This window comes from Ambystoma mexicanum, chromosome 2p (assembly GCF_040938575.1).
Source record: "Ambystoma mexicanum isolate Mex_15411 chromosome 2p, UKY_AmexF1_1, whole genome shotgun sequence".
Lineage (NCBI taxonomy): Eukaryota > Metazoa > Chordata > Amphibia > Caudata > Ambystomatidae > Ambystoma > Ambystoma mexicanum.
The window spans coordinates 598,697,085-598,723,913 of record NC_090923.1 but is presented as its reverse complement, the minus strand read 5'-3'; the positions used below and the strand labels follow the sequence as shown (position 1 = coordinate 598,723,913).

Sequence of the window (26,829 nt, the reverse complement as noted above, 5' to 3'; positions counted from 1 at the left end):
TCCCCTGTAAAACAAATGCGGCTACATCGCATGGAGGAAGGGTATGTGAGAAACCTTCAAGATGTCTCCCTAGCAAGTCCCCAGGGATATGTCATCCTGGTGGCCAGGATACAGCCATTGCTATTGGATACAGTTCCTGAGGGTGGACAAGTGAGGGAGGATCATCTGGATGGGGGATGCTCGGAGAGTGGGAGGGGGACGCTTGGAGAGTGGGAGGGGGACACTGACTAGTGAGACGTGGTATCCCCCTTATTTCAACACCTTTTTCTCATCCTACCACGTAGGTTATTCCAAAACACTGCCCCTGCCTTTTACCCAAACAAACAATTTCTCACAAAGACGAAAGACAACAGACTAACGCCAGAGCTGTTTACCTGACATGTCCCAATACAAGGGTCAGGTAATTGACCATCGCACACACCCGACGGCCCTTTCACTTCCCCACAGGGATAAAAGGTGGAGCACAGATCGAGCAAGTCAGACCGCACAACGTGAGAGCTAACTCAGCATGGCAGTTTAAGAGAAGGAGAAAAACAGAGCACACCGAGGGGGTGACAAGGAGAGAAGCAACCTTGCCTTTTCTGACCAAGGCCTGTGAACCCTCCATAGAAGGAATCGTAAAAATGTGAACAATAGCCAGCATAGGCTGCATCAGATGTCAACGGTACATGAGACTCTTTTCCACTGATAAACAAGCTGGGCAGAGACGCTGGTCTCTGTGGTACCGATCTTGACTCCAGATACTCCGATCAGCAAAGGGGCTCATCACATCCGGTGAGTCGAGGGGAGAGCAGATGAAAACTGAACTGTGTTTGTGAAAGCCGCAAAGTAGCAAGTGGTAAGAAGTTCAATTCGTGGGTGCTCACTCGAGACACTCTGGTCTATCCCGTGTTTAGTGAAACTGCAAATATCAGAATGCCTTGAGAAGGCTGTAAAGAGGATGGTTAAAGTGGTCATACAGGGGTCTTGCAAAATCCTCTGTACATTCAAAAGACTTTGACTGTCAGATGATTATGAAAGGCATGAAAGTTAAAGGTTGGCAGGAGTTAACCCGGAGGAGGGATGGTAACGAGAAGGGGCGAAGTCTAAAGTCCCATAGTGAACTGTGTTATAAAGGCAGCCAGAGTGAACCCACCGGAGGAACGCCGACCAACAGTGGGTGAACCCTGAGGAACCGTTTAAAAAGACATTAAGATCCATGAAAGTAAGAAGTTTTCCAAGACAAGGAGAAGTGAATTGTTCTCCTTGTCATTTGTGGTCCGACCCCAGCCAAGGGTGAAAAAGTAATCATCCAAAGATAATGTAGAAATTAACTGTTTAGCGATTTGTTAAATATGACTTTTTGAGAGGTCTGCACCTGGAAGAGCGGGACCCAGGAGTGAAGCCATCACCTAAAGTATACATGTAACAGAACTTTATTTGTTGAAGACATCACGCCCTCGAAGACAAGAGACTTGTGTGAAAGAGACTAGACCATCGAAGAACCTGATAACTGGTGCAGAACTGTCGGCTTGTGCTGGGAAAGCTCGAGCGTGTGCTGTGCTCAGGTGTCCCACCTTGTTCCGTCCGAAAATGTGGGGAAGGGAGAACCCTCGCAATCACATCCCAACTTATTATTTGTGAACACTTCTTTCTTTATTGAAACCGTATCCCACACTCTTTCTGTATTTAGTTGTAAGGACATGGCAAGTTTTTTTTAAATTTAGTATAGGCCATTTATTTTGACCCAGGGCCACCAGGACTGCCTTATTTTCATTTGATGGCCGACACTTGCTCCCATCTTAGATTTAGGTTTCAAACCTGCATATAGTTTAATAAACACCCCTGAACTGTGATCATTTGGGTCTATCTTTACTGTTGCTACCATGAATCCCTTACGACAGCCACATAACATTCCTGTATGATTTTGTTGTATGTACAAGTGTGAGGGAAATATACCTTTTGATGTTAGTGTTTTACTTTAGTCTTAGTTTTATAGGCAGGTAAATCCTCACTAGGTTAGGGAAAGCGAGGCGTTTATCTCAACCTTATAATTTAATAAAATGGCTACTTGTAAAAAACCTTTAACAAGTTGTCGGTCTCGCATTTTTGACCCCTCACACTGCTGAGAAGAAGAATAACATCTTCTTTATATATGTCTGCAGGCAGTACTAAAGTGAATCAATCCCCAGATGAGATTATGCCTTTGAGGGGCAGAGTAGAGCCAAGACATGGAGTCCCCGAATTTCAATCGCCAAGAAACGCCGCAGTGAGACGCCGGAAGACCTGAAATGGGGAAAACGCTGCCCGAGAAAAGAGAAGTGTCCAGGAGCTGATGGTTGGCGTGATCAAGATCTTGTGGTGGGTGAGACGCCCACTGAACGATGCAGAGACCATCACAGCAGGGAGCACGAGAAGCTTGTGTCTGTAGATAGTGTCCGTAGATGGCTGCAGCCCACTGGAGGGCAGAGAACGAGATGCCACCGAAAACTCAAAACGAGAGAAGCGACAACGAAGAAGAATACCCATGCGTGTTCAGAGTCCTGCAATGCTCCCCTATGCGGACAAAGGTACCGGGGAGGATGGGAAAAGCGGGAGGCCGCCAGGGCAAGAATACATAAAGAGTGCAACGTGTCCCAGTCCTAAAGACAAGAAATAAAGTGGTTGGATTGCCAATGTGAAAAGCTAATAAAGCAAGTAACATATAACCCAGGGACAAGAATAAAGATGGACTGTAGAAAATTACCCTGGAAAGAATGGAGTGGTTTTTGGAAGCAAAGAGACAAAGACTGGTTAAAGCAAAGCCACAGCCTGGCTTCTAAGGAATATGAAATAAGACTATCAAGAGAACCAGATGATAAAAGAAAGGTATAGAAAAAAGAATCTAGGTGTGGGGGAGTCTAAAAGGATATTAAGTCCCATGCAAAGTAGCCAAGGATACATGGAGAGACTGTGAAAGAGTCCTGTGAAGACAAGAGTGTGGGAGACTATCTCATAACAAACTGTATTCATAAGCTTAAAGAGCACCAAGCCCAGAAGTGTGTTATAAGAGTTACAGGAGTTCATAGAGGAGATAACCAGAGCTTACAAAAGAAGATGATTTAAGCAAACGCAAGTATAGGTCATGAATCCTGTGGAGTCGTCACTAATCCCCAGTCTAAAATCTCCTCCAATGTGGCCATGGGGAGGCAGCTGCTAACTGATCCTAACCCTGGAGGTGGTAATTCAGAGGGTGGATCATATTGGGGATGGGGGGAGATTGCTGTCAGAGAGATGTGGTGTCTCCATCAGGAGAGACATGGTATTCCTCCCTCTCATGTGAAGAAGACCCTATAATTCCAGAGTTCCTAATGGCATGCTGTCATTATACAGATCCCTCCAGTTGTAAAACCTTGAAACCCCTTCTTGCCAATCACCCTAGGAAGGATGACATTCACACCTCATATCTATATAACGCACAGTCATCATCTCCTGTTTTTGATGGTTTGTATTCCTACAAAGATTAAAAGCAAAACAGCCTTGAAAAGTTTAAAACTCGTATGGACTTCAAGTCCCATAAAGCCTTAAGTACTGAGACGAAGGAATATGACGGAGGACTTAATGAAACATCAAGCCGAATGTGCAGTCTAGCTAGCATAATAGAAATCGGCTGCGCAGGACATTTAAAACTGATGAAAATTTTCCATTCAGGAGAGAAGGAAGCTGCAGAGCAAGCGGAGCGGGAAGCGGCACAGACAATTGAAGCAGACGTGAGGAGGTGAACCAGAGCACCTGCTTGGAAGCATACTTAACCGGAGAGACGCAAGACCGGGAAAGGTGCTGCTGCTGCTTTAGAGGTTCCACTGGAAGTTCAGCAGCCACGATGAGGCTGTTTGGGACGCTGTCCATCGAAAACCCTTCAATTTCTCTGACACATAAATACAGAGCCGACACCGGAACCAAGTGAGGGTCAGCGAAATCGGGAAGTCTTCCGACAGCTGCAGCTTCGCCAAAGCAGCGTACCATGGTCCAGAGCTGCCAGCAAACACCAGGTTGTGCTATTGAATGCTGGGAACCCGGGGGCATGCGGCGAGGCATTTGGACAAAGAAATAGATCTTTTGAATACCGAACAAGTAAAAGGATGAGTCAGAACTTTTACAGAACCTCATGTGAGAGAGAAATTTGTGGAAAGTTGGAGTAAATGTTATCCTCAGCAAATAAACATTAAGGAAGAAGTAGAAAGGCAAAATGTGTACAACTATCCTTATATGAGAAGTCAATTAGGGGAAAAAATGGAACACGCATTTCCACAAGCAAAAGAGTACTAATGAGAAAAGAAAGCCAATCTACATATATTTATTTTATTTATTGTTTATTTCCTGTATAAAGGCCTAACAAGCAAATACGGTTTCAAAGTTCCCACAGGGCAACAGGGAGGGGGACAAGGGAGGAGAAAATTAAAATACATGAAAACAATATTAAATACAGTGGGGTGGGGGAGAACAAACCTACTATACCTTGTGAGTGTTCAGGAAGTTCAGGTTCAGAAGGGAGAGGGAATGGGATAGGTGCTGGGGTGCTGATGGAGGAGCAGCAGGTGAAGTGCAATGTAAGGTAAGGGCGAGCCTCCAGGGGTGGAGGGTGAGCCGATGCAAGAGCTGAGGATTGAGGAATTGGAACAACTAGTACCTGAAGCCAAAGAAGTATAAACAGGGAAGAGGTACAGTTGTGTTCTACTAAAAAGGAAAGAGCACATTGTGGGAAGTCCTAGTGAAAGAAACCATCAGGCAGTTGTTCCTTTCGGGAAAAGATAACTGGCAGGAGAGTACACCAGGGGATCTGCAAGATCCAGAAGTGGAAATTCCTGGCAGGGGAGTAGAACAAGTAAACCCTATAGACCCTATGAAAGGAAATACTTTATGGCAAAGATACCCGGTGGGAGAGTACACCACGGGATAGATCTAAAACCTTATCGAAGAATAAAGGACACCTTTTGCCATCCTGAACAACGTATTTTGAGAAAGACATTTCATCTACTCTTAAAGGCTCAGTGTTTGAGGGACACTATTTGTTGGATCCTCCCTGAAATAATCCTGGGGAAGGGAAACCAGACCCTGGATTCAGAGGCTATTGGTTGGATTTTCACGTTTGATTTTTATACACTTCTACTCGATCAAAAACAGAAATACTTACCACACACCTTTAATTGTTCATTTATAGTGCGAGGGTCAGATACCTTTTGGACACGAGGACAATTAGTATAATTTTGATGACAAGACACAGACTAATTTTTAGTTTCCTAGGAAAGAAAACTCCCTTTAGGATAGAGACAGAAAGGCCTTTATCCAACCCTTTTATTTTAATAAAGATGTCTGATGTTGAAAATGTTACAACTTTGTGTCCGCCTCTCATTTTTGAACCCTCACATATTTTATTTATTTACTTACTTACTTCAACCGCGCCAAAATCCGCAGGCATCTGGGTGCCAAAACATGGACATATTGCACTTCGAATGTACAGGCTACAAGAAGAGAGATAACATATAGGTTTCAGTCAGAGGGAGAGATCAACCTTAGTCAAAGTCTTTTATCGAAACAGGTAGGTCTTAATTTTCTTTCGGAAGGCACTGTTGGACGTCTCAAGCCTAATGGATGAGGGGAGCTTGTTCCATGTGGTGGCTGCTATTGTGTGAAAAGCGGAGCCAAGGCCATTTGTTTTCTTTCATCTGGTGGTTTCTAGTTGGCCCAATAATTGGGATCTGAGGCTCCGCCTTGGTATGTACGTGGTCAATTTAGCTTTGAGGTATGCAGGGGCTGGGCCATAAACACAGCGAAGTGTCAGTGTTTTAAATTGTATTCTGTCCTCAATTGTTAGCCAATCCTCGTTGATGTGGTCAGATTTCTTTTTTCTTTTTATGATTCTTACAGCGTGATTCTGGATTCTTTGGCATTTAGCAATCTGACCCTTGTTTGTCCCCAAAAGGAGCGCATTTCCATAGTCAAGTCTAGACAGAATGGTTGCTCTGGCGACTGTGGCGCAGTTCTCCTCATTCATGAAGGGTCAAATTTTGTGTAGCAACCTTAGGTAGTGAGAGCAGTTTTTGTTTAGTTGCAAGTCTTGAGCCTCAGCACTTAAAGAGGCCTCCAGATGGATCCCTAATGTCTTGACTTTATTTGCAATTTTAATTTGAATGTTGTTTATTTGCAGGGACTCGTAATGTTGGCTTAGTTTGGCTCTGGCTTGGTTGGTCCCAAAGATCATCCGTTCGGTTTCCTTAGCCTTTAGACATAACCAGTTGTTAGTCATCCAAGTATCGATGGTTTTATATAAGTCGCTGACCTTTTAGCTGTCTTGCGCGTAATCACCACTCAGCTTGATGATCATCTGAGCATCATCGGCGTAATTTGTACAAATAAATGCACATTTTCTTCAAGGATCAAACAGAGGTACCTGATGTATACGTTGAAAAGGAGTGGCGATAAGCTCACCCCTTGGAGTACCCTGCAACTTATGAATTGTTCGTAGGAGAAACTGTCCCACCAATGGACCTTCAATTTCCTATTTGTGAGGAAGGATGTTAGCCAATCTATTGCTTTTTGGGAACAATTAGCTCCCTTCATTAGTGCTTGCTCAAGTTGTTTATGGTCCAACAAGTCAAAGGCTCCGCTTAGGTCAAGCAAAATAAGTAAGCCTGCATTTCCATCTTCAACAATGTTCCTAATATGAGACTGGAGATCGATCATAGCAGTATCGGAGCAATGCAATGTCATAAAAGAGACATTTGTATCCAGAGGCTAACAGGAACTACGAGATGTCCAGGGAAAGAAAGACCATCTCTTGGCTGTGTTTAAGTTGGTTAAACTAGTGGTAGCATCAGGAAGAGTTATGTCTGGACTGAGGACATTTTTATTTTGGGACTTCCTGACACCAGACAAGCACTCTTAGTTCCTCTAGATAGGCAGGGTGATCCCATTAGCAATAGGGAAAGTTAGGCCTTTTCATATAATTTCATTAAATAGAGTTCATAATGTCCTTAATGAGTCTGACTCCTCATTCCGGCACGATACACAAAAATGAGGTCCTGGCCCTAGCCCATGTCAACTGCTAGTATTTGTCAGACAAATGTTTATATAAATCATGTTCTACTTCCCTTGGTAGGATACTGTGACTTGCAATTCTTGGTAGTGTACCATTCAGAGCAGAGATCACCTCCTGATACCAATTTGGTTCCAAAGCGTTTCTAAAAAGTATTTGGTTGGAAGGTCCTAATGCCTCAGTTGAAAGTATTCTAACCTGTCTGCCTCAGATACTAAAGTCTACCTTACATTCAAGGAAAGACATGGGCCTCCTCCCAATAAATAATTCTGGCATCCTCAAGCAGTCATTTGTTTACTACTTCACAAAAAGGCAGAGGTTCTATTTATAGCAGTACATAGGGATGGGAAGGAGTTCAATCCTACTGAGACCTCCATCTTCCTGGGAGGATATCCCAGGGCAACATGTTTGCCTTGGAAGCAGACAACGCAGAGCAATACAGGTTTGAATCCCACTCTTGGAGACTGGTCTCCGGTATTGAGTGCATAATAAAAGATAATTTACATTTTTATTTTATTGGTATACAGTTTATTACAAACTTTTACCTAAGATATGTAAACAAATAAAGAAAAAAATAAAAATTTAGAAAAGTAATAAAATAAAGAGCGAGTGGGACAGGGTACTGGCGATGAAAACAGCATGGCCTAAGAGAAGAGGTATGCTACATAAGTGCTGTCAAACCGAGCCAGGCTGTAAGCACGTCATTCCCTTATTTAGTCTGGTTCCTTCTTGGACCTCCACTCCCCCACCCCGCTCCCCCATTTAGTGTCTGTAGCCTTGCTCCCTCCTTTCATTTATTTGTTTCGAATTTGGTAATATGTCCGTGAAGAAATTTGATATTGCAAAAATTAACTAAAAATCATTTCCATAGTAGAATCGTTCCCACTACTCCTCCGCGTTCACCAACAGGGCATTCATGATTAATTCCCCTAGGTGTTTTGAGCTCAAGGCTCTAAGCGACGCACATTCCAGGAGTAGGTGTTGTAGACTTTCTGTAGAGTCCTTGCAAAATCTGCAAATAGAGTCTGTGGCCCCATTTTGGCACCTTACAAAAAGCACCTCTTTAGTGTGTAGAAGGTTGAGCCTGAAAATGAGGAATACATTTCTCTGAGCCGGACCTGGGAATTTTGTCACATATTTGGGCACTATGTTCAGAGATCTGCATTTTTTTTTTTTTAGCTAAAGATCCCAGTTTGGTTATTCCCATTGATCTTTTCGTGTGGTTCCAGTCTGCGCACCACAGTTGTTGCTTCACCTTTCCCGGGTTGATCTTATGCTGGTTGTCACAAAAGTCAATGTTATTTAAGATTAGCCTGCAATTTAAAGACCAGGATACCAGGATACCATGACCTCTTCCCGGGTGAATCCGGGATTTTCCTTAAAGATCTCGAATTGTGCTGTGTGATGATTATTTTCCTGTACAGACTGAGGGAATTCCACTGGACTCTCCGTTCCTAGAGACAAGATCCAATTTCCATTGTATGGCAGCAATGGGTAACAAGTTTGGTAGGCCCAGTAACCTTTTCCAGAAAAGACCTGCTAACAGGTCCCATATCTCCCAAGATGTAGTAAGGGCCGTCTCTGCACCATAGGCCAGAACAGGAATAACCTTCCGCTTGCAAAATAGTATTGTCGGTGATAGAGAGAATTTCCCATGCTTCCTGTTAATTGTTAGTACTTGTGCCCTCAGGTTCTTTCTTTTCCTCTGTAGTTCCGTGGTCCATGGATTGTCATCTCTGTTCTAGTTGATCAACATACAGAGGTATTTTATAACGCCCACTACTCTCATCAACTCCTTTCACGGGCACCAGCTTCTTTTTCTTTCCTGATAGGTTTTGTAGTACTACAACTTCAGGTTTTGCAACATTGATATTTAAGTTTTGATCTGTGTATCTCTGCAGGGTTTCCAAACTTTGTTGTAGGCCGACCGGCGTTTGCGCCTAAAGGACTCGGTCGTCTGTGTAGGTCATCCATTCCAGGGGCGCGCCATTCATTCTTGGGGGAGAGGTTGATGTATTTAGAGCATGTTTCAAGTCCAATATGTAAAGACCAAACAGGGCCAGAGCCAGCGACCATCCCTGCTTCAGCCCCTTGTGTGTTGCAATCTTCGAAGACAAGTGGCCAGCGCCATCTAGCCTTATTTGGATTGTTGTGTCCGTGTGTAGGGCCATCATCAGTGACAGAAGCTCCTGGGGGCATGCAGAGGCTCATAATTTGTTCCATAAAATGTTCCGGTCAGCGCTATCAAAGGCCTGTTTTAGATCGATGAACGCTAGATATATTGGCCTTCCTGATTTCAGTGCTTTGATTTTTAAAGCATTAAGTAATAACAGACTGACGTTACATCCTTCTCCTTTAGTGAATCCGGCCTGTCTTTTATCGAAATTGCCGGATTTCAATGCCCAGTTGTTCAGTTGTTTCAATAAGATTGCTGCAAAAAGTTTCCCCAAGACATCCAGTAAGGCAATTGGCCGATATTTAGTAGGGACCAATCGATCCCACTTCTTAAAAATTGGAAACAGAATTGTACTTTTCCAGGTTGGCGGGATTTTTGCCACCTTCAAAACATGTTTGAATAGGGTGAGCCAGAAATCTGCCCCGTGATCTGGGTCTGCTTTCAGTATTGAGTATGAAAGGCCATCAGGACCAGATGCACGTGATGCACATGCTTTTTTTTATGAGGCCAAGTAATTTGTCTCTCTCTATAACATGAATTTAATAATTGCCAATACTTCTAAGATTTGTTTTGTCACTGGGCTGCCAAAGTGTGTAAGCTGGGGAGGTTTGCAAAACTAGATATAGTTCAACGTGTTGGTATCTCCTATAGCACTGTGTCCTCTAGCACCATTCCACAGATATACCACGTTGTGAGGTGTAAAAGTACAGAATTAGATCAGGGGAGCCTAAACTCTGATCTGAGATCAGTGTTCAAAAAAGCAGTCTATATATTCTAGGCTCTCTCATTCCAGAAAACCACAAAATATTCAACCAGATTAGGTCCTGTGTTCTGTAGAGATCAGGTCTGTATAGGATATGCTAAATTTATTAACCATATGGGAGATAGGGATTACAGCTGTATAACAACCTTCTGAAGCAGGCTGAAGGGACTCCTTTTATGGCATCATCACATTAGGATCTACCGAAATTGCTGAGTTCAACAAGCCTAAGGCACCAGGCACCTGCACCTCACACCCCTCCCTAGACAAAGGAGCACAGAAAGAACCATACGAGGTGGGACACTGTGGCTTCAGTTAAAACCTGCTCAGCTAATAGCTTAAGATTCAGTTCCTTCCATACTTTATCTACACTAGAGTTGGCATATTTGTGTGATAAAACTAATTACTTTGGTGCCTCAGCTTTACCCTAGAATGATCCAATCAAAAGTGTATCTGCCAATTGCAGGGTTAAATAACAGGAAAGGGGCCATTTGGAGGCCTTCTTGTATTGCATACTGTGACGAATCAATGGTATTCGCCCTTTCTACTCAAGGGTGAGCAACCCCCTTTGAGGCTAGGGAGGTGAGCCCGATATCCTCCACTGTGTGGTATTGAGATGCTACTGGATGGGATTTGCGGACCAGACACTTCATGGTTATTTAGACACGTGAACATTGTTTGGGCTAGAAGAGAGGGACGGGTGGTCAGAAGGACCAATGATGGCAAGGACAGGATTACGATCAGAGGAGTATGTGGTATCAATAGTGTGTGCAAGCGGAGGGGCAGGAATACAGGGTGTAGATCACAGAGGAGTCTCTGTCTTCACCTTTGTTCTTATGGTATGTTACAGCAAACATTCCTCGTTACAAAGCCTCAGGCCAGTGATGTCTCCTTTCAGATCTAGTTGTGAGTGAGATACAATTGGTAATTGTGATTGGGGAGCTGCTCGGACCAGAGGAGTGTCTGACGGTTTAGCGTGTTGCAAGGCTGACACAAAGGTGGCATGATGGTTAGCAAATACTTTTATTCTATTTGCAAAGAAAGAAAGACCTAACTGTTCCTATTTCTATGAATGGTTTCCCTGCCACAACTAAAGACTATAAAGGTTCTGTCAGAATGTCAGTTAAACTTAAATGTCCACTGTACTGTGTAAAAATCTCTAGTTCTGTCCCTCACACTCAGAACTAAATCAGACAAGGTTACAGTGTTTGCCGCCCAGGAGAATGTCTCCCTTCTCCTGGGATGGTGATCACAGTTCACTTCAGGAACTTCAATACTTCTCACCAGTGGCAATAACTCCATTCCTTCGGTTGCAAGTGCTTCCAAACAAACAAAAGAAAACCAGCCCAACAACCCTTTTCCTCTTGGGCCATTGATGTATCAGGGGAAAGGTCTCCCTTCCCCAGATGAAAAGGTTCCTTTAGCACTGGATATCAGGAGGATGACTCCCTACTCCTGATGCTTTTTATTACAGTGTGTCAATCACACTAGACCCATTGTGAATGACTCCCTTTCCCTGGATACACCAGTATCTCCTCTGTGTTGCAATTGTGCTTGGGTCCCAGACCCAAGTTTTTCTTTCGGTCGGCAGACCTGGTTCACTAACCAGTCAGGTACTACCACGCTGAAGATGACTCGTGTCTGTTTGCACTTGGGTCTTCGCCCGGGGTTTTGCTGATCGTCAGTGGTTCTGTTCCTTTCCACTGACACTAGGAAGATTTGCCCAATTAGTTCTCTTGACTTTCAGGGTCCTTGACCCTTCTCTGGTGGTCAGTGGTTATTTAATGTATTTATTTGTATTGATTTATTACATTTGTTACACGCCTAGACCCCAGGGTATCACGGCGAGGTTACAGCCAGCTTTAGAACAAATCTTAAACAGTTTCAAACAAAAGGATATGTACAAATAGCTGGAGGGCTGCAATAACAGGATAAAACGATTTAAATATACATGATGAGGTACAGAAGACATTCACTTGTGATTGCAATTGATCAGGTCGAGGCCCCCCGATTGGGTGTTCAATTAGAACTGGCAGAAGCATACAATTTGTCAAGAGTTCTTTAGTACTGGTTACATAACCAAGTTTTCAGAGCTTTTTTAAATCCTGAGATGGTTGTCTCATTTTTTATGTTAAGTTGTGGAGAGTTCCAGTGAGTAGGGGCAAGGACTTGGAAGCTACTACCACCTGCTCTGGTGCATTTATATAGCGGGATTTTCACAAGTGCATGATAGGTAGATCTGAGGTCCCTGCTAGCTGTTTATTTCTTTATGGTATTATTTAGGTAGATAGTGGCCTCATTACGAGGTTGGAGGTAACCATGCCCCATTTAGTGGCATAGTTGCCTCCTTACCGCATACCGGACCCGGGTTGCTCAAATGAGGACTTACCGGGCCATGCCAACCTTGGCGGACCCGGTAATTCCTCGTCTGAGGAACCCGGACAATCCCCATTCCCATTCGAGCCCCCATAGGGCTCAATGGGAATGGGGAAGGAGCTAACAACGGGCCCGTTTATAACGGGCCCGTTGTTAGCTCCCTGGTCTCCTCGTGGGACCCGGTAAGGATGCCTGGTTTCACCAGGCGCCCATTGCGGGTGCCGCGAGGAGACCTCGTAATAGGGCGGAATGGGTTTACCGGTGCCGGTAAACCCATTCCGCCAACCTCGTAATAAGGGCCAGGGGCTTTATGGTGAGACATTTGTGTGTGACACAATGTTTTGAAAATGATTCTGGCTTTAATAGGCAGCCAGTGGAGTCTCTCTCCTAATGTTAGAAATAGGGTCGGAATTTGTTATGCCTAATGCAGCTCTTAATGCTTTATTCTGCATGAATTGTAACTTACTAATGTTAGTGTTGGACGTTCTTAATAATAGGGCATTGCAGTAGTCAAGTTTGGTTAAAATCAGGGATCTAGCCAAAGTGATACAGTTGGTAGGTGTGAGGAATTGGCGGCTCAATGTGATAAGTTTAGAAGTGTATGCTGTAGAAGACGCAAGTGTTGAAATGTGTTTGCTCATGGTGAGGTTGGCATCAAGGTGTACACCAAGTGTTTTGACTTGCTTAAGTACTGGAAACATTGTACCGTCAATGTTGATAGCTGCATAGTCTGGGTGGAGCTTGCCTATTTTAAATTGGGAACCCAAAATGAGAACCTCTGTCTTCTCATTGTTAAGGCAGAGGCTGTTCAATGCCATCCAGTTTTTGGATGATGGCGTAGACTTTGTTTATGGTCAGGGTGTCTTGGGCATAGTCCCCAGAGATGGGGGATGAGGATCTGAGTGTCATCTGCAAAATGTGTGTAAATGACACCCATATCGTCTAGTGCTGAAAAAAGGAGCTTTGTATAGACATTATGACATTATAGAGGGTGGGGGAGAGACATGAGCCTTGGGGGACTCCGATAGGGACAGCTATAGGGTCAGCGGCGTCTTTGCCAATGGAGAGACTGGAGGTACGTTCTGCTAAGAAGGATTTAACCCAGAGTGTAGCGTTGTTTGAGAAGCTGAAGCCTTTTGCTAATGTGGCACAAAGTTTGTTGTGGTCTACAAGGTCAAACTTTGCTGATAAGTCCAACATCAACAGTATGCACAGTCTCCCTAAGTCTCTGATGGTATCCATTTGGATTTTCAGGTGAATGAGTGCGGTTTCTTTGCTGTGGTTGGGCCTGAATCCAGATTGTCTAGCTCCTAGGAGGTTATTCTGTTCCCGGTGTGTTTGTATTTGATTGTATGCTATTTTATCTAGGATTTTGAGAAGGAATGGGACCGTAGTTCTGCGCCGGTAGTTGGTAGGCGCTAGTGGATCCAGGGAGTTTATTTTTTATTTTTTTAGAAGCGGTGTGACCCAGGCTTCTTTAATGCTAGCTAGGACCAGGTTGGTGTTGGAGGCGTTGATGAAATTAGTGAGGATAGGGTTGAGGGTAGAGGCACATAGTTTAGAGGTTTTCAATTTGGCAATGGTGTTGTTCACTATTTCCTGGGAAACTCTTGTGAAGTGGAATAATGGTAGATTGCAGACTTTGGAACTTGTAGGAGTGTAGGAGAATGTATGTTTTTCAGTTATTACTTTCTTTTGGTGAAAATCTTTTTTTTGTAGCAGTTCAATCTTGGAGGCTATAGCATCTTGGATGGTTGTGCACCATTCTTTACTCAAATGGACTGGGGTAGAGGTAGGGATGGGGCTTTCCAACTCTCTAAGGATGGATAATAGTTCTTTCGAATCTGAGGAAGCATTACTAACGCGGGTATTGAATGCATCTGCTTTATGTGTGAGGATAGTTGCTTTGTAAATTTTGTTGGCGGTGTTGAAAGCATCAGCGGACTCTGGGGTACGAGATTTTGTGTGGAGGTGTTCAAGCGAACGTTTGGTTCGCCTAAGTGAAACTAGTTCTTCATTGAACTAAAATGATGTTTTTATGTCGGTACATCTAGTCTTGGTGACACGTGGAGCTACAGAATATATTATGTTGGTGAGGCAATTAAGGTATATGGCTGCAAGGAGGCAGGGGTTATCATTGGTGACATTATCTGTGAGGACATTCCTTAAGATATAGTTTAGATTCTCAGCTGAGAGTTTACAAATATTCCTGGTTTCGTAGGAGTCTAAGGTCTTGATCTTAGGTAGGCATGGTTCATTACAAGTGATGGAGAAGTTCACACTGTGGTGATCTGACCAGGATAGTTATGACTCCACCACTGACAACAGGAAGATTTCCTCGGATGCACAAATAGTGTTCTTGACTCGGGAGTCCATGACCCTTCTCTCAATGTTTATGTAATAGGGATTACACCAGGGACCACAAAGAGACCCTCTTACCTACTTTGTGTCCTCACCGGCAGACCTTTGCCTCCAGTTATCCCGTACAAATGTGCAGCACGTCTCCGGACCTCGCTGGAAGTGGTGTTTCATTGGCTTGGCTCGTTTCTCTCGTGCTCTTGCGCTCTTCCAGCGGTTCAGTGTCTTCCCACTGACTACAGTCTTAACACATGGCAAGGACTCGCTGGTCCAACTTCTTGGGGCAGTGTTACTGATCCTCTCTGCGGCTCGAGCTGTGCACAGTGCTTCTCGTTCAGAATCAGATGGGGCTTTCCTTCTATTTCCACTAGCGCCCTCCGGTCACAGGTTTAATACTTCCTGCATCTCCGCTCTGTATGGCTTACCAGCTAGGCTCTCTCTCTCTCATTTGTCCTTCAATTTTTCAATCTCTATGCCTCTTCTTCATCACAGTACGTTCAGGTTTCCTATAGTTCTCTACCAGATATTAGTGCATAGGTTTACTCTCTACTAAGAGGTTCTTCACAGAAGGATAGGTTAGAGTGTATGGGGGTGTATTGGTGTTCCAAGGGGTACACCCTAGATAGTGTCGTACTCAGCCCTGAAGGGAGAATTCCCTGTCCATGAGATCCTCGCGCATTATACAACCCGCAGGGGGGACTATCGGGTAGCAACCTCACCTCCCTGGCCTCATGGGAAGGGGCTCTCCCTCAGGAGAAGTGATGATATCTAGCGATTCATCAAACTGTCCTTGCACAGATTCAGAACCTGGAGCAGGTGAGCCTAGATCCGCTTTGCCTGCAAAAATATAAAAGGCAGGAGTACATATATCTTAAGCAGGTTAATACGCCCAAACTAGATGAGCCCAAGCCTATACCATTTTGCAATGTCATTCCTAAAAGTAGTGCGGGGTATCCAGAGACCTTCACTCTGAGGTATCACATACTTTTCTCTGCCTATTAGTGCATACATTTGTTTCTGGAAATAAACTTAAATGCAGAGACTTCAGTGAATTAACCCAATTCAGAGTATAATTCTGGGATAGAAGACAGACGTTGAACGATTGTGGCCAACACATCCGAAAACATCACCAGATCATATGATGTGCATGCCATGTACTTTGTTGTCAACACTGACCCATCTGGTAAAGGGCTCAATTATTAAGACAAAGCAAGAGAAAGAATGGGGAATCCTGCCTAGTTCCTAAGCGAAATTGATCCATCCTGAAAAGTGCCCATTCACCCAAATTCCTGTGCCTTGGACATGCATAGTTAGCGTGGACATTTATCTACCTGTACACAAAGGACTGGAAAAACAGGACAACATATGATTCATAGGGACACGTATCTGATAGGGATAGGGAGTGATCAATTGAACAGAAAGGTTTTCAGAGATTTCCTGAAAACATGCGGTTTGGTTTCCAATCTTAATGCTATTGGCAAGGAATTCCAGTACTGGGCTGATAGTATGTCAAAAGATCTGCCCGGGCCTCTACTTTTTTTGCTCCTGGACACCATCAGCAAACCTTTGTTCCTGGAGAGTGTTTGCCTAAAAGGGATGTAGGGTTTTATTTTTTCCTTTAGGTAGATAGGGGCATTTCCATGAATACATCTGTGTGTTAGAGTAAGTGCCTGGAACCATATTCTGGCTGACACTGGTAGCCAATGTAGGCTTCTTCTGGCACTGGTGATATGTTCTCTCATGGGGATGTCATAGATGACGCGTACAGCCTAGCTCTGTTATCTGTAGTTTTTTTATACTGCAGGCATTTGTGCCAATCAGGAGGGCATTGCAGTAATCGATGCATGGTATAATGAATGCTCTTGTCAAAATCATCCTGTTCTTTTGTGATAAAAAGTGTTTGGCCTGTCACAGAACTTTCAGATGATATTGGGTACTGTTTGTTACCCTGTCCACATGTGCCTCAGAGCTCACATTTATTATAAAGGTCTTTCCAAAACCTAAAACCTGCAATATTCTCTCCATGAAGCTCTAGTCCTCACAGTAAATAGCCTTTTTGGCAAAGAAAAAATGGCGTGCTTGGCATTTTACATTGTGTAGCAGATGGGAGACTTTTCAATCATTGTCAAAGATCTACCATCGCAAACAAACCCAACTTCCAACATAGAATCAGGTACCATACCAGAGTTAGGTAATTAGTTAAAGAACACATTCAGTAGCCACAACAATACTCTCATAAAACTGTATAAAATTGGACCATATACAATAAAGCCTTTGCACTTTGCTAATTTTTAAGATTGGAAATGGCAACCAATACATCTTTGTGAGTAATGCATGTGTTAAGTAAGTACTGTGTGTTTTGACAGCAAGATCTTTTGGCGATTCACCGCTGCAATGTATGTGGCAGGATGAGCTTGGTCGGTGGATTCTGCCAAATAAAGGGAGGCGATCTCTGATCTTAGATGCTAGTGGCATACACCACCTCAGCAAGAACACTATTACTAATGACCAGACAAACTCTAGTGCATACCTTATCAACATGAAGTCGATGGACTTAGGGACTAATATCCTGAAACGAAAAAACATGTTCATAGCTCTCAACTCACACGCATTTGGCGGGTGTCACCCGCCTTGGAAAGGGCCGACTCACCCGCCAAGCCTCCTGCACACCCATTCATTCCAATGGGCGTCTCACCCACCAAAAACAAAATCGGGTGATTTCACCCGCATTTGCATCGCAAATGGTTGAGAGCTATGCATATTTTACTTTACGGACTTGCGCCATCAACTCCAGGGAAGCCACCCTTGGATGGACACGTACGCCCCTGGGAATGATCAAATTCCTGTCCCCGGTTTAAGATCGACCCGGGCTCTCATAGGGCTTTGGCGCCGTGCAGCACCTCCTCTCCCGCTTTAAAGGTAGAGGAGGGTGACCACCAGGCAAAGCCGCAGGGCAAAGGCCCAGCACTAAGGTCACGCTTCCTCTCGTCTGCTCTGCTGCGAGAGCCCTGCAAAGGAAAGATGAAGCCCCAGCCGGGGAAGAAGGCACCGGAATACCCCTCATCTTCCACGGCATCTGCAGTTTCCCACAAGGCGTCGGGCCGTGCCAAAATGGCTGACCCCATCGCGCTATGCAGCATCACCACCATCGACCCGGGCTCTGATAGGGCTGCAGCGCCGTGCGGCACCTCCTCTCCCACTTTAAAGTGAGAAGAGTATCTGCAAGCATCCATACACGGAAGGTAAGAGTACCCGACGCGAGCAACTGGCCATCAGCATTGTGCGAAGAACTGCCCATTTCTGCTCCCGCACCCTGCCCTTCCCCCCTATCTCCAAACCCATCTCCCGTCATCGCCGAAACGAGTAGCTCGCTTCGAGGCTCCCCTGCCCCTCAAGCGGCCAGCATGTAGAGCGTGCCGCCACCTCACAGCATGCTACGCAGCTTAGCCACTGGAAGCCCAATCTGCCCTGAGCCACACCTCATCTAAATCAGTGCCCCCAACAACATGGGCACCACTACCTTGCACTCACTACCTTGTCACCACTCGTCATATGGGCCCACTGCTTTTGCGAGGGGCAGGCCCATGCCTAATTTCAAACCAGGGGGTCTTACCCAGGGGGTTACCCGGCATCCCCCTCCCCCTCTGAAGAGAAGGAGAAGGCCAACGGGATCCCCACAGCCTCACCTATATACACTTCGGATTCCACCAGTACAGAGATTGACATTACCTCACAGACAGTATGCTCTCTGCCTCCGGTCGCTTCCCCCATGATTGTTGTTGGTGCCCCAGGATTGTTGCTGCTACCCCCAGGATTGTTGTTGCTGCCCCCATAACTGCTGCAAATGGCGAATGTGCCCCCATGATTGCTGCTGGTGAACCCTTGACTATTGCTGGTGCCCCCACGATTGCTGCTGGTGCCCCCACGATTGCCGCTGGTGCCCCCACGATTGCCGCTGGTGCCCCCATAACCACTGGTAATGCCAAATGTGCCCCCATGATTGCTGGCGGTGCCCCCAGGACTGATGCCAATACCAAATGTGCCCCCATGATTGCTGCATTTTGCCCCATGACTGCTGCCAATACCAATTATGCCCCCATGGTTGCTGCTGGTGCCCCCATGATTGTTGCTGGTGCCCCCATGATTGCTGCTAATACCAACTGCTTCCCCGTGACTGATACTGGGGGGCCCCTATCTATGTTGCAGCTTCCCCCTTGTCTACGCTCAGTTGCGCTCTCATTAATGCTCAATCACTCCCTGCCCATGCGCTTGACATCCACGACCTTATGTGCAACTCCAACCTCGACCTTCTTATGATTAGTGAAACCTCGCTTCATGAAGCATCAGGAACGGCTCTTTCCTTTGCCTTACCTGAAGGGTACACAATCTTTAGACAAGTTCGGTGCTCTCAGAAAGGAGGTGGAGTTGCCCTGATCGCTAAGGAATCCATCACCATCAGGAGAGTACAAGGAGACCTTGGACATAACTGCGACTACATGCTCATCAAGGCCAACCTGTCACCTAACTGCAGTATCACACTCCACATCGTGTACCGCCCTCCTGGACCAGTCACCAACTTCCAAGATGCCCTCTTACATGCCCTCGCTGACAACCTAAAAAAGAATACTAGGTCTATCCTCATGGGAGACATGAACCTAGGCGTTAACGACCCTGCGGACGGCCATGTAGCATCACTCAACAATGCCCTTTCCATACTGGGCTTCAAACAAGCTGTGACAGAACCCACACATACCAAAGGCCGAACCTTGGATTGGATATCCCATTACAATTGCCCCCCAACTATCTCATCCATTGTTCCAATTCCCTGGTCCGATCGTGCAGGCATCCACTTTGACCTGGGCTTTACTAAAACCCAGCCCATCTTTCCCTATATCACTACCGCCTGCCCTCACCAGAATTTCTAAGCAACTCACCAAGGAAAGGCTCCTGCCACACCTCCTGGTTCCTGAACTCAGCCCACCATTCTCCAATAACCCAGACACCCTGGGTGACACCTACAACTTCACTATCTCGCAAGCTGTGGACAACATTACCCCACTCATCCAAAGAAAAGCCAAGAGCGCCAAACACACCAACTCGTGGTTCTCTCCTGAACTCCTCAAACTATGCACTAAGAAAAGCACAGCCCTCTCAACATGGCTAGTCAAACCTAGTGACTCCACCAAACAAGCCTTAAAAAAATAAAAAAATAAATATAAAATAAAATAAAAAAATAAATCGCAAAAGAATATAAAACTGCCATTATCACAGCCAAAGCTAATTCCTTCAACTCCAGGATAGCTAATGCTAAATCTGGTTCGAGATACATTTTCTCTATCTTCAGGGAATTGGAAGCTCCCTCACAGACACCGCCTCCTATAACCAAGGACAAGGTCTGGTGCAACAAGATACAGGATGCTATGCTGGACAAACTGAACACACTCCAAGACAAAATCAATCGCGATTTGATGGTTTTGCTGTTTATATTAGTTGTCTTTGTTGGAATCTAGTTAACTGCCCTAAATTACTGGCTCGATCTTGTATATGGATCTATGCTACGCCTGAAAAATCAGCCTCTCAAATGAGTAGCGAGCCTGGTTTACACATTGAAGTTAGCGCCAGTTTTCCATTTCAGCGATTGTACGTTTGTTTAGGAATCAATTTCAAATGTTAATAAATAGATTGTCTCGATATTTCAAGATTCTCAGTCCTTTTAGTGGGGAGGTTTTTACTCTTCTTGGTACTTCACTCATATTTCCCCTGTACTTTGTGCCACCTTCAACCTCTGCTTCTCTTGATATCATTAGATCATAAGAGCAGCAGTGTTTGATATACATTAAAATCAGTGCATGCTTCCTAAAGCCTGTGAACTATTCCATATATTCATGAGCTTATTTTACTGCAAGCCAACAAACCGCAGTTCAAGTAGAAAAGCCTGTCTTCTGGTTCCGGCATCGACATTTGTGGTGAGAGGTCCCCAATACTTATATTACAGGGGGCTACAACGCAGTCCGGACCCACTTCTTCCCTGACACAGTATATGGGCTGTGTCTGTCTGTACAGGCAGACTCGGGTACACTTCTCACCATCATTCAGCCACGCCCTGGTAGAGTTCAGGCCCTGAGCTCTTTCGCAACACAGCGTTTGGTCTTTCCCTGAACCTGGGCTATTTGTTTTCAGCGGCTTCTCTAGTGCTGCTCTACCTGTGGGCAGTATACCACTCCTGCAGTGCTTCGCTGTTCATGTTTACTGGAGCATCGCTTATGGGGGCCGCCTGCCCCCGGTGTTGCTGTGTTGGCTCAGCTTCAATCACCCAGGGGTCCTTTCTTATAAGGTCAGCAGATCAGCGGTCCATCAGCCCTCATCTCAGGCTGCTGCTTTCCTTCTCTGTATCATCTGTGCATTTATGGTGGGCCAAATGTGGGACAAGGAGGACTGCTCAACACCACTGTTTTGTTCGGAGGATTGGCAATATTTTCATCAACCCACGTGGCAAGGGAGTATCGCTCTTGTTCTGCCGTTCTCCAGTGTCCACAGCCTCCAAATCCTCTATCATATAGGCCAGTTAGTGTCCCCCAACATAGCTTGCTTGGCTCAAGAAACTGGGTGCCTCTTAGGGGGAGGGGGCAAGAATAGAGCCCCAGTTGCGTCAGGGAGAGCTCTTACATTGCAGCCATCTTGGCGGCCGCTGGTCTACTTACTTTTATATCCTTGGTGTTGCGGCACAGCTAAAGCAATATTGGATTATTGCTTTGTGTCTCGTTATACCGAGCAAGAGCCCAATCCCTAATAATCAAGGAAATGGAGGCTAGTGATCACTCCCTCCGTGACTCCGCAGTGGCCATTAGAGTTTTTGGAGCCGATGGAAGAACTTTATACTGACACATCGATGCAGGTACGTTTGAACTGCCAGGGGTTGCTATTGAGTGTAATTAAGGGCAATAGGGAATTGAAGCAATTGCGCCCATCTTCTAACCTGTACATTTCTGATATGGAAGCAACCCAAAACAAAGTACGCGGTTTTCCACCTAAGATCAATGGGAACCCTGTACCTTGGATTGTCTATGCAGATCTTCTTTTGATTGATAGAATACCAATAGGATTGCAGAGGCGCTTAGACACCCTTCAGTCGTACATGACCTGAAATGAATTACGAGTCAATGCAAAGAAGTCTAAGATCTTGGTGTTTAAAGGGGGAGCTATTGGGGGAAAAAATCCTGCTTAGCGATGGTTATTGAATCTGGAACCCTTAGAATGCATTGACTCGATTATTTATTTGGGGGTCTGTATCAACCAAAGTATAGCTGAAACACCCTAGGCCAATCTATTAAAGTCAAAAGTAGAAAATTAAACTGCCCAGGGAAGATTTGGCAAGTTCTCAATGACTCCACTGATTACCTTTTATAATCAGGTAATTCCAATCCTCTTGTATGGAGCTGAATCTAGCCTAAACCTCTTGGCAAATGTGGGAACTCCCAGAAGGTGCTTTTTGGAAGCGCATTCTAGGACTGTCAAGGAGCCTTCCCATGGCATGTATTCGTTTTGAATGGGGCCTATTTTCTCTATATTCTGTATCATTGTGGAAATCTTTATCTCTCGTCTGCAAAACTCTGTTGGCCCCCACGGTACCTCAGTTAACCATAGTAGGGAGTAATGCTTCATTGACAAACAAGGATCTTCTTAGTGTTTGGAAGGCTAAATGCATAATCTGCTGAAAGATCTCGACTCCTTGGTGCAGATTTTTATATTCGACCCTGTACTGGTAAAAAAGAGAGTTTGGCAGCAGGAATGGATATTGACTCAAGCTAAAAGGAACAACTTGGCACTGATGGAAAACGATGGGTTTGAAACTAGATCTTCAATGCAGGTGCTGAAATATCTAAAGAGGTTCCCGTGCTCAGTTACTAGAGAAGTTTCTTGAGAATACATCTGAATCTGTATCCCACTTGGGAAGCGTTGGTTGCTCGCAAACAACTGGTTGAGAAACAGTCGATCTATAGATTTTGCTTAAAAATTACGGAAACCTTGAAACACCTCCGAGCCACCTGCATTGTTCCGACTGATCGTCGTAATCTGTTTATGGGTGCTATTATTACAACAGCCCCCACACTTTCGGCAGACGGATGGTGGCAAACATTTCTAGTGGGGGATAATCATTTGGTAGTTTTTGCTCTTGTCAAGTTTTTGAATGCCATTCTTAATTGATTATTAGTGATGTATATATCTTTTAGTAAGGAGCCATTGGGGAGGCATTAGTTGTCTATGTCCTCAATGGCTGGCTCAGGTGATTAATATTTTATGGATTTTTCTTTTCTTGTTCTGTTTTTTTTTTCCTTTCTTTTTCATCTCCGACTTAATTTTTTTCTTTTCATGTACATACATTTATGAAAGGTTTTGTTGCTCTTTTATCTGTGTTAAATGTTTGAACTAAACCAATAAAACAAAAAATAAAAAAATAAAGTATTCGGAGGAGATCCAGCACATTGCCAGAATGCTTGAATATTGATGAGGATCTACAATGCAGAAAGCACTGCAGGGCCAGGCCACTGTACTCAGAGAAACACAGCCTTCTATGGAACCTGAATGAAATACCCTTCTCGATAATTCTTTAAAACAATCAAAATAGGTACTCTGCATCTTTTTATAAGCAATAATAAAGATAATAAGGCTTTATATGTTTTTGCTATTGTGTAATGGTAAAATAAACATAGCTCACCTGTCCATGTGATCAGTGATGTATCGGAGCACAGACAGTGCCTTCAATGAGATATCGAACTCCAATGCTTTGGCCTGCTGCTGCAGCTCCTACAGGAAAGGGGGCAGTGAAAACACAATTCTACATGGGTTGGAACTTGCCATGTCTTGAGAGCCAGACTCGACTACAGATTCACAGCATCATTAAACAAAGACACACTACATCTCTTAGAAACATTGATACTCATACACATCTACCTTCAAAGGAAATTCTGAAAGAATATAAAAACTCTACACTTATGAAAATAGGAGTCTTCGATCTACCTTACGTCATGAATACCAGACCAGTTTCTCTTAATGAGATCTTGCAAGATGATCCATAGACCCTGAATTGAATGTAATGGAGAAGCGTTGAGCAGTTCGTCTTGCCTGTGCCGCGTACTTGGTGTTTCACGGATGTCTGCGATGGCCACTCTGCCGTTGTTTACCTAAAGTGGAGTATAAGTCAGGAAGTAACCCTGACAGCGATCTGGGAAGGCAATGTCACACTGGAGAGGGAGTAAACTCCATGCATCACAGTGTGCAGTCCCCACCATTTTGCATGGTGCAGGAACAATACGAACACTGGAGAAGGGCACTGAGGAGATGTTACAAGTAGGATCCCATAGAGTGATGGTGGGACCAATAGCAAGCCGGAAGAAGTCTGCTCAGGAAGGTAACAAGAGAAGAAGCAGATACTAGGTTGGAGGTACTGGAAAGACAGCAATAGTAGCAAGAGGAGAGATTGCACTGGGCACAAGGGAAAGAACGTGGCCAGAACTACCAAACGAGAGCAGATAAGGGGATGGGAGCAAGTGGAGACAATGCAAGGCCCAGAGGAAACAAACAGGATGAAAAAAAGCCAGGCAGGGAGCAAACAAACAGCCTTACCAGAGCACCAAGACGCCATGATGGAAGGGAGAGAGCAGCTTAAATAGCAGCAGGACACTGTGGCCGACTTCCAGAGTCTCTGTTGTCATGGAGAGGGATAAAGCACAGGCCACAGCGTATTCACGGAATGCCATACTGTTTCGCCTAGATCCTGGAAGACGCTGTTCGCACTGCACCGCTGTGAGAGAGTGTGAATGGTCCACCCGGTGCCCTGGCTCTGGACACCCGCTTCCATCGCTTGCATAATCTCCAGTTAAGGAAGCGCAACGCCTGTCTGATGGTGTTGCCGTTGTAAGGGTGAAAAGAAGTGGTCTAGGGACCATGGTAAGTTGGAGGAGCGCCCAATCCTCTGGTACAAGGGGGTCAAGCCACAGGGGACTTGGATGGTCCGGTCGTTACCCAATGCGTCTCCAAGTATTCCTAGCTGGACACCACTCCATGATACCATAGTGTCAGAGTGCAAAATGTGCACTTGCCACTAGCCAGTGGCTAGTGATTTTTGGTGTAAGACATGGTGTGCTATGTGGTTCTATAGCATTGAGGTGGTGAGTGGCTTTTTTATGGCTGGCTAGATAGACAAGGTAATGGAAGAATTACAGACCAGGAGGTGGCTAAACAAAGTACGCCAAGATCTAGAACAGACAGGCAAGGTTTAGAGGTAAGGCTAGAGTCGAAATCCTGCTAGGAGCCTCATCTAAAAGCTGGTAGGAGTCAAACCTTACCAAGGAGAGGCATGCAAGTATCCTTCTTTCGGGGGTTCTAGCCCAAATTAGCCAGAAGCAACTAAAGAAGTTTCCATCCCTAGAGAAATGCTTAGTTAGGAGGACTGAGGTGAGCTGCAAAAAAAACCATCTTGTATGCAGAGCCTCCAGGGACTGTAATGGTCTGGCTGCTACCCAATCAGCCTCCCAGAGGGTGGAAGATGTGGGATCCCACAGGTTTGCCAACACTGATAAGACATGGTAGCTCATCCATCGAGGTGTCATAGTTTTGCCATTTTCAAAACCCCTAAACAAATAATATCAGGAATGTGTTATCAAGACTCCTTGCTAAACTCTTAGGGGTATACAGTAATACAATTGCGGCAAAAATATCGACTGTACAAAAATTCGCGTCAGTGGTTTGACCCAGTAAAGGTGTACCCCATTATGCCATTTAAGGGGACCGGGGGTTGCAGGGGTGTCCCCCCACTCCCATTAAATGGTATAATGGGTCTGGGGGTTGCAGGGGTGACCGCTGCATCCTTTACATGAATTGCTACAGCAAACACAGCCATTATTGTCGCAATTTTAACACATGGAACCCTCCTAGGCGTATTTACATATGCCTGTTTTAACATCTGAAGGCAAACTGGAGAGTAGTCAGATAACCTTTCTCCTTGCTAGACCCATGGAGAGAACTAAAACAATATTCCCCAAGACAACCAGCAGAACATGGGTCTTCCTAATCCCCCATTTTGGCCTCAGACTGATTACATCACCCTGCAATGGTTTTAGGGAGTAGGACAGTGGCAGCTGTAAGCTGATTTACCACACCTGTAGACCAATGTACCTTTCTGGCAGCCATTGGGGTACCAATTATTTATTTTAGCCCTTCTCTCTGACATTTTGAAGGGGCCTTTCTTTGTTTATGGAAACATGGACGCAAGCCTAAAACGGTAGCTGTGCACAAGTGATCACAATCATGCACTGATCTAGACATGTTCTTGGCCCTGGGACGGGCATTCTTTGGGAGTGGTATAAGGAGATTGATGGCTTTAGGGGCCAACAGGAGTGGCTGGTTACTTAACCCTTTGTTTTGAACTCCGTAGTGTGATTGGCAAGATGGCTTATACCAACATGCAGGGGCTGGCCTATCTAAGGGAGCCCCTTATTCTGCACTCAATTCTGATGGAATTTTCTTGACAGGAAAGTCGATAACATACTTTCTGCGGGATTCCTGTAGTGGTTGGGTAATTGCTGCATTTTAAAGACTAGAGTTAGCCAAACTGGCTTGACACAGTCCTGGCTTAATTTCCCATTTTTGGTTGCTGTACATTCTTGTTGACTGGGCGAGGCCTTCCATGCTGGGACCGTCTCAGCACAGTTTTACTGTTGGCTTTCTGTTTTACTGCCTTGGTCATCCCACCTTCATTGTAGAAGCTGCAGTCACATGGAATGTTAGGGAGACCCCAATAGCCCACCACCTCATCAGCTTTTCAGGACCATCCTGGGTCACCCCCACGACTTCTTCGTGGGATGTTTTCTTGCAGTTGGGCTGCCTTCCCTTGTTCATCAAGGCACCATTTCCTACACTGCCAGGTTCACCTGCCTTTCTGGAGTCATCCTAGTCTTTGCTTCTTGCTTGATGGTCCCACTACTAGGAAGGGTGATTGTTCGTCATACCGGTCGTCTGGGTCATTGTTGGTAAGGGGTTAAAGTCCCTTCATCACTGTTCCGATCTAGTAAACCGCACCTGAAAAGATGACTTGTACTGACTAGG

At 45.1% G+C, this 26,829-nt stretch overlaps 1 protein-coding gene across 1 annotated transcript in view; it reads right to left on the bottom strand.

The window, feature by feature from the left end:
- ZMYND10 (zinc finger MYND-type containing 10) overlaps positions 1-26,829 on the bottom strand; it is a 1,281,921-nt gene that overhangs the window by 567,374 nt on the left and 687,718 nt on the right. The window contains exon 6 of the mRNA XM_069644108.1: positions 23,441-23,529. Coding sequence (XP_069500209.1) covers positions 23,441-23,529 — 89 coding nt within the window. The remainder of the gene's footprint in view (positions 1-23,440; positions 23,530-26,829) is intronic.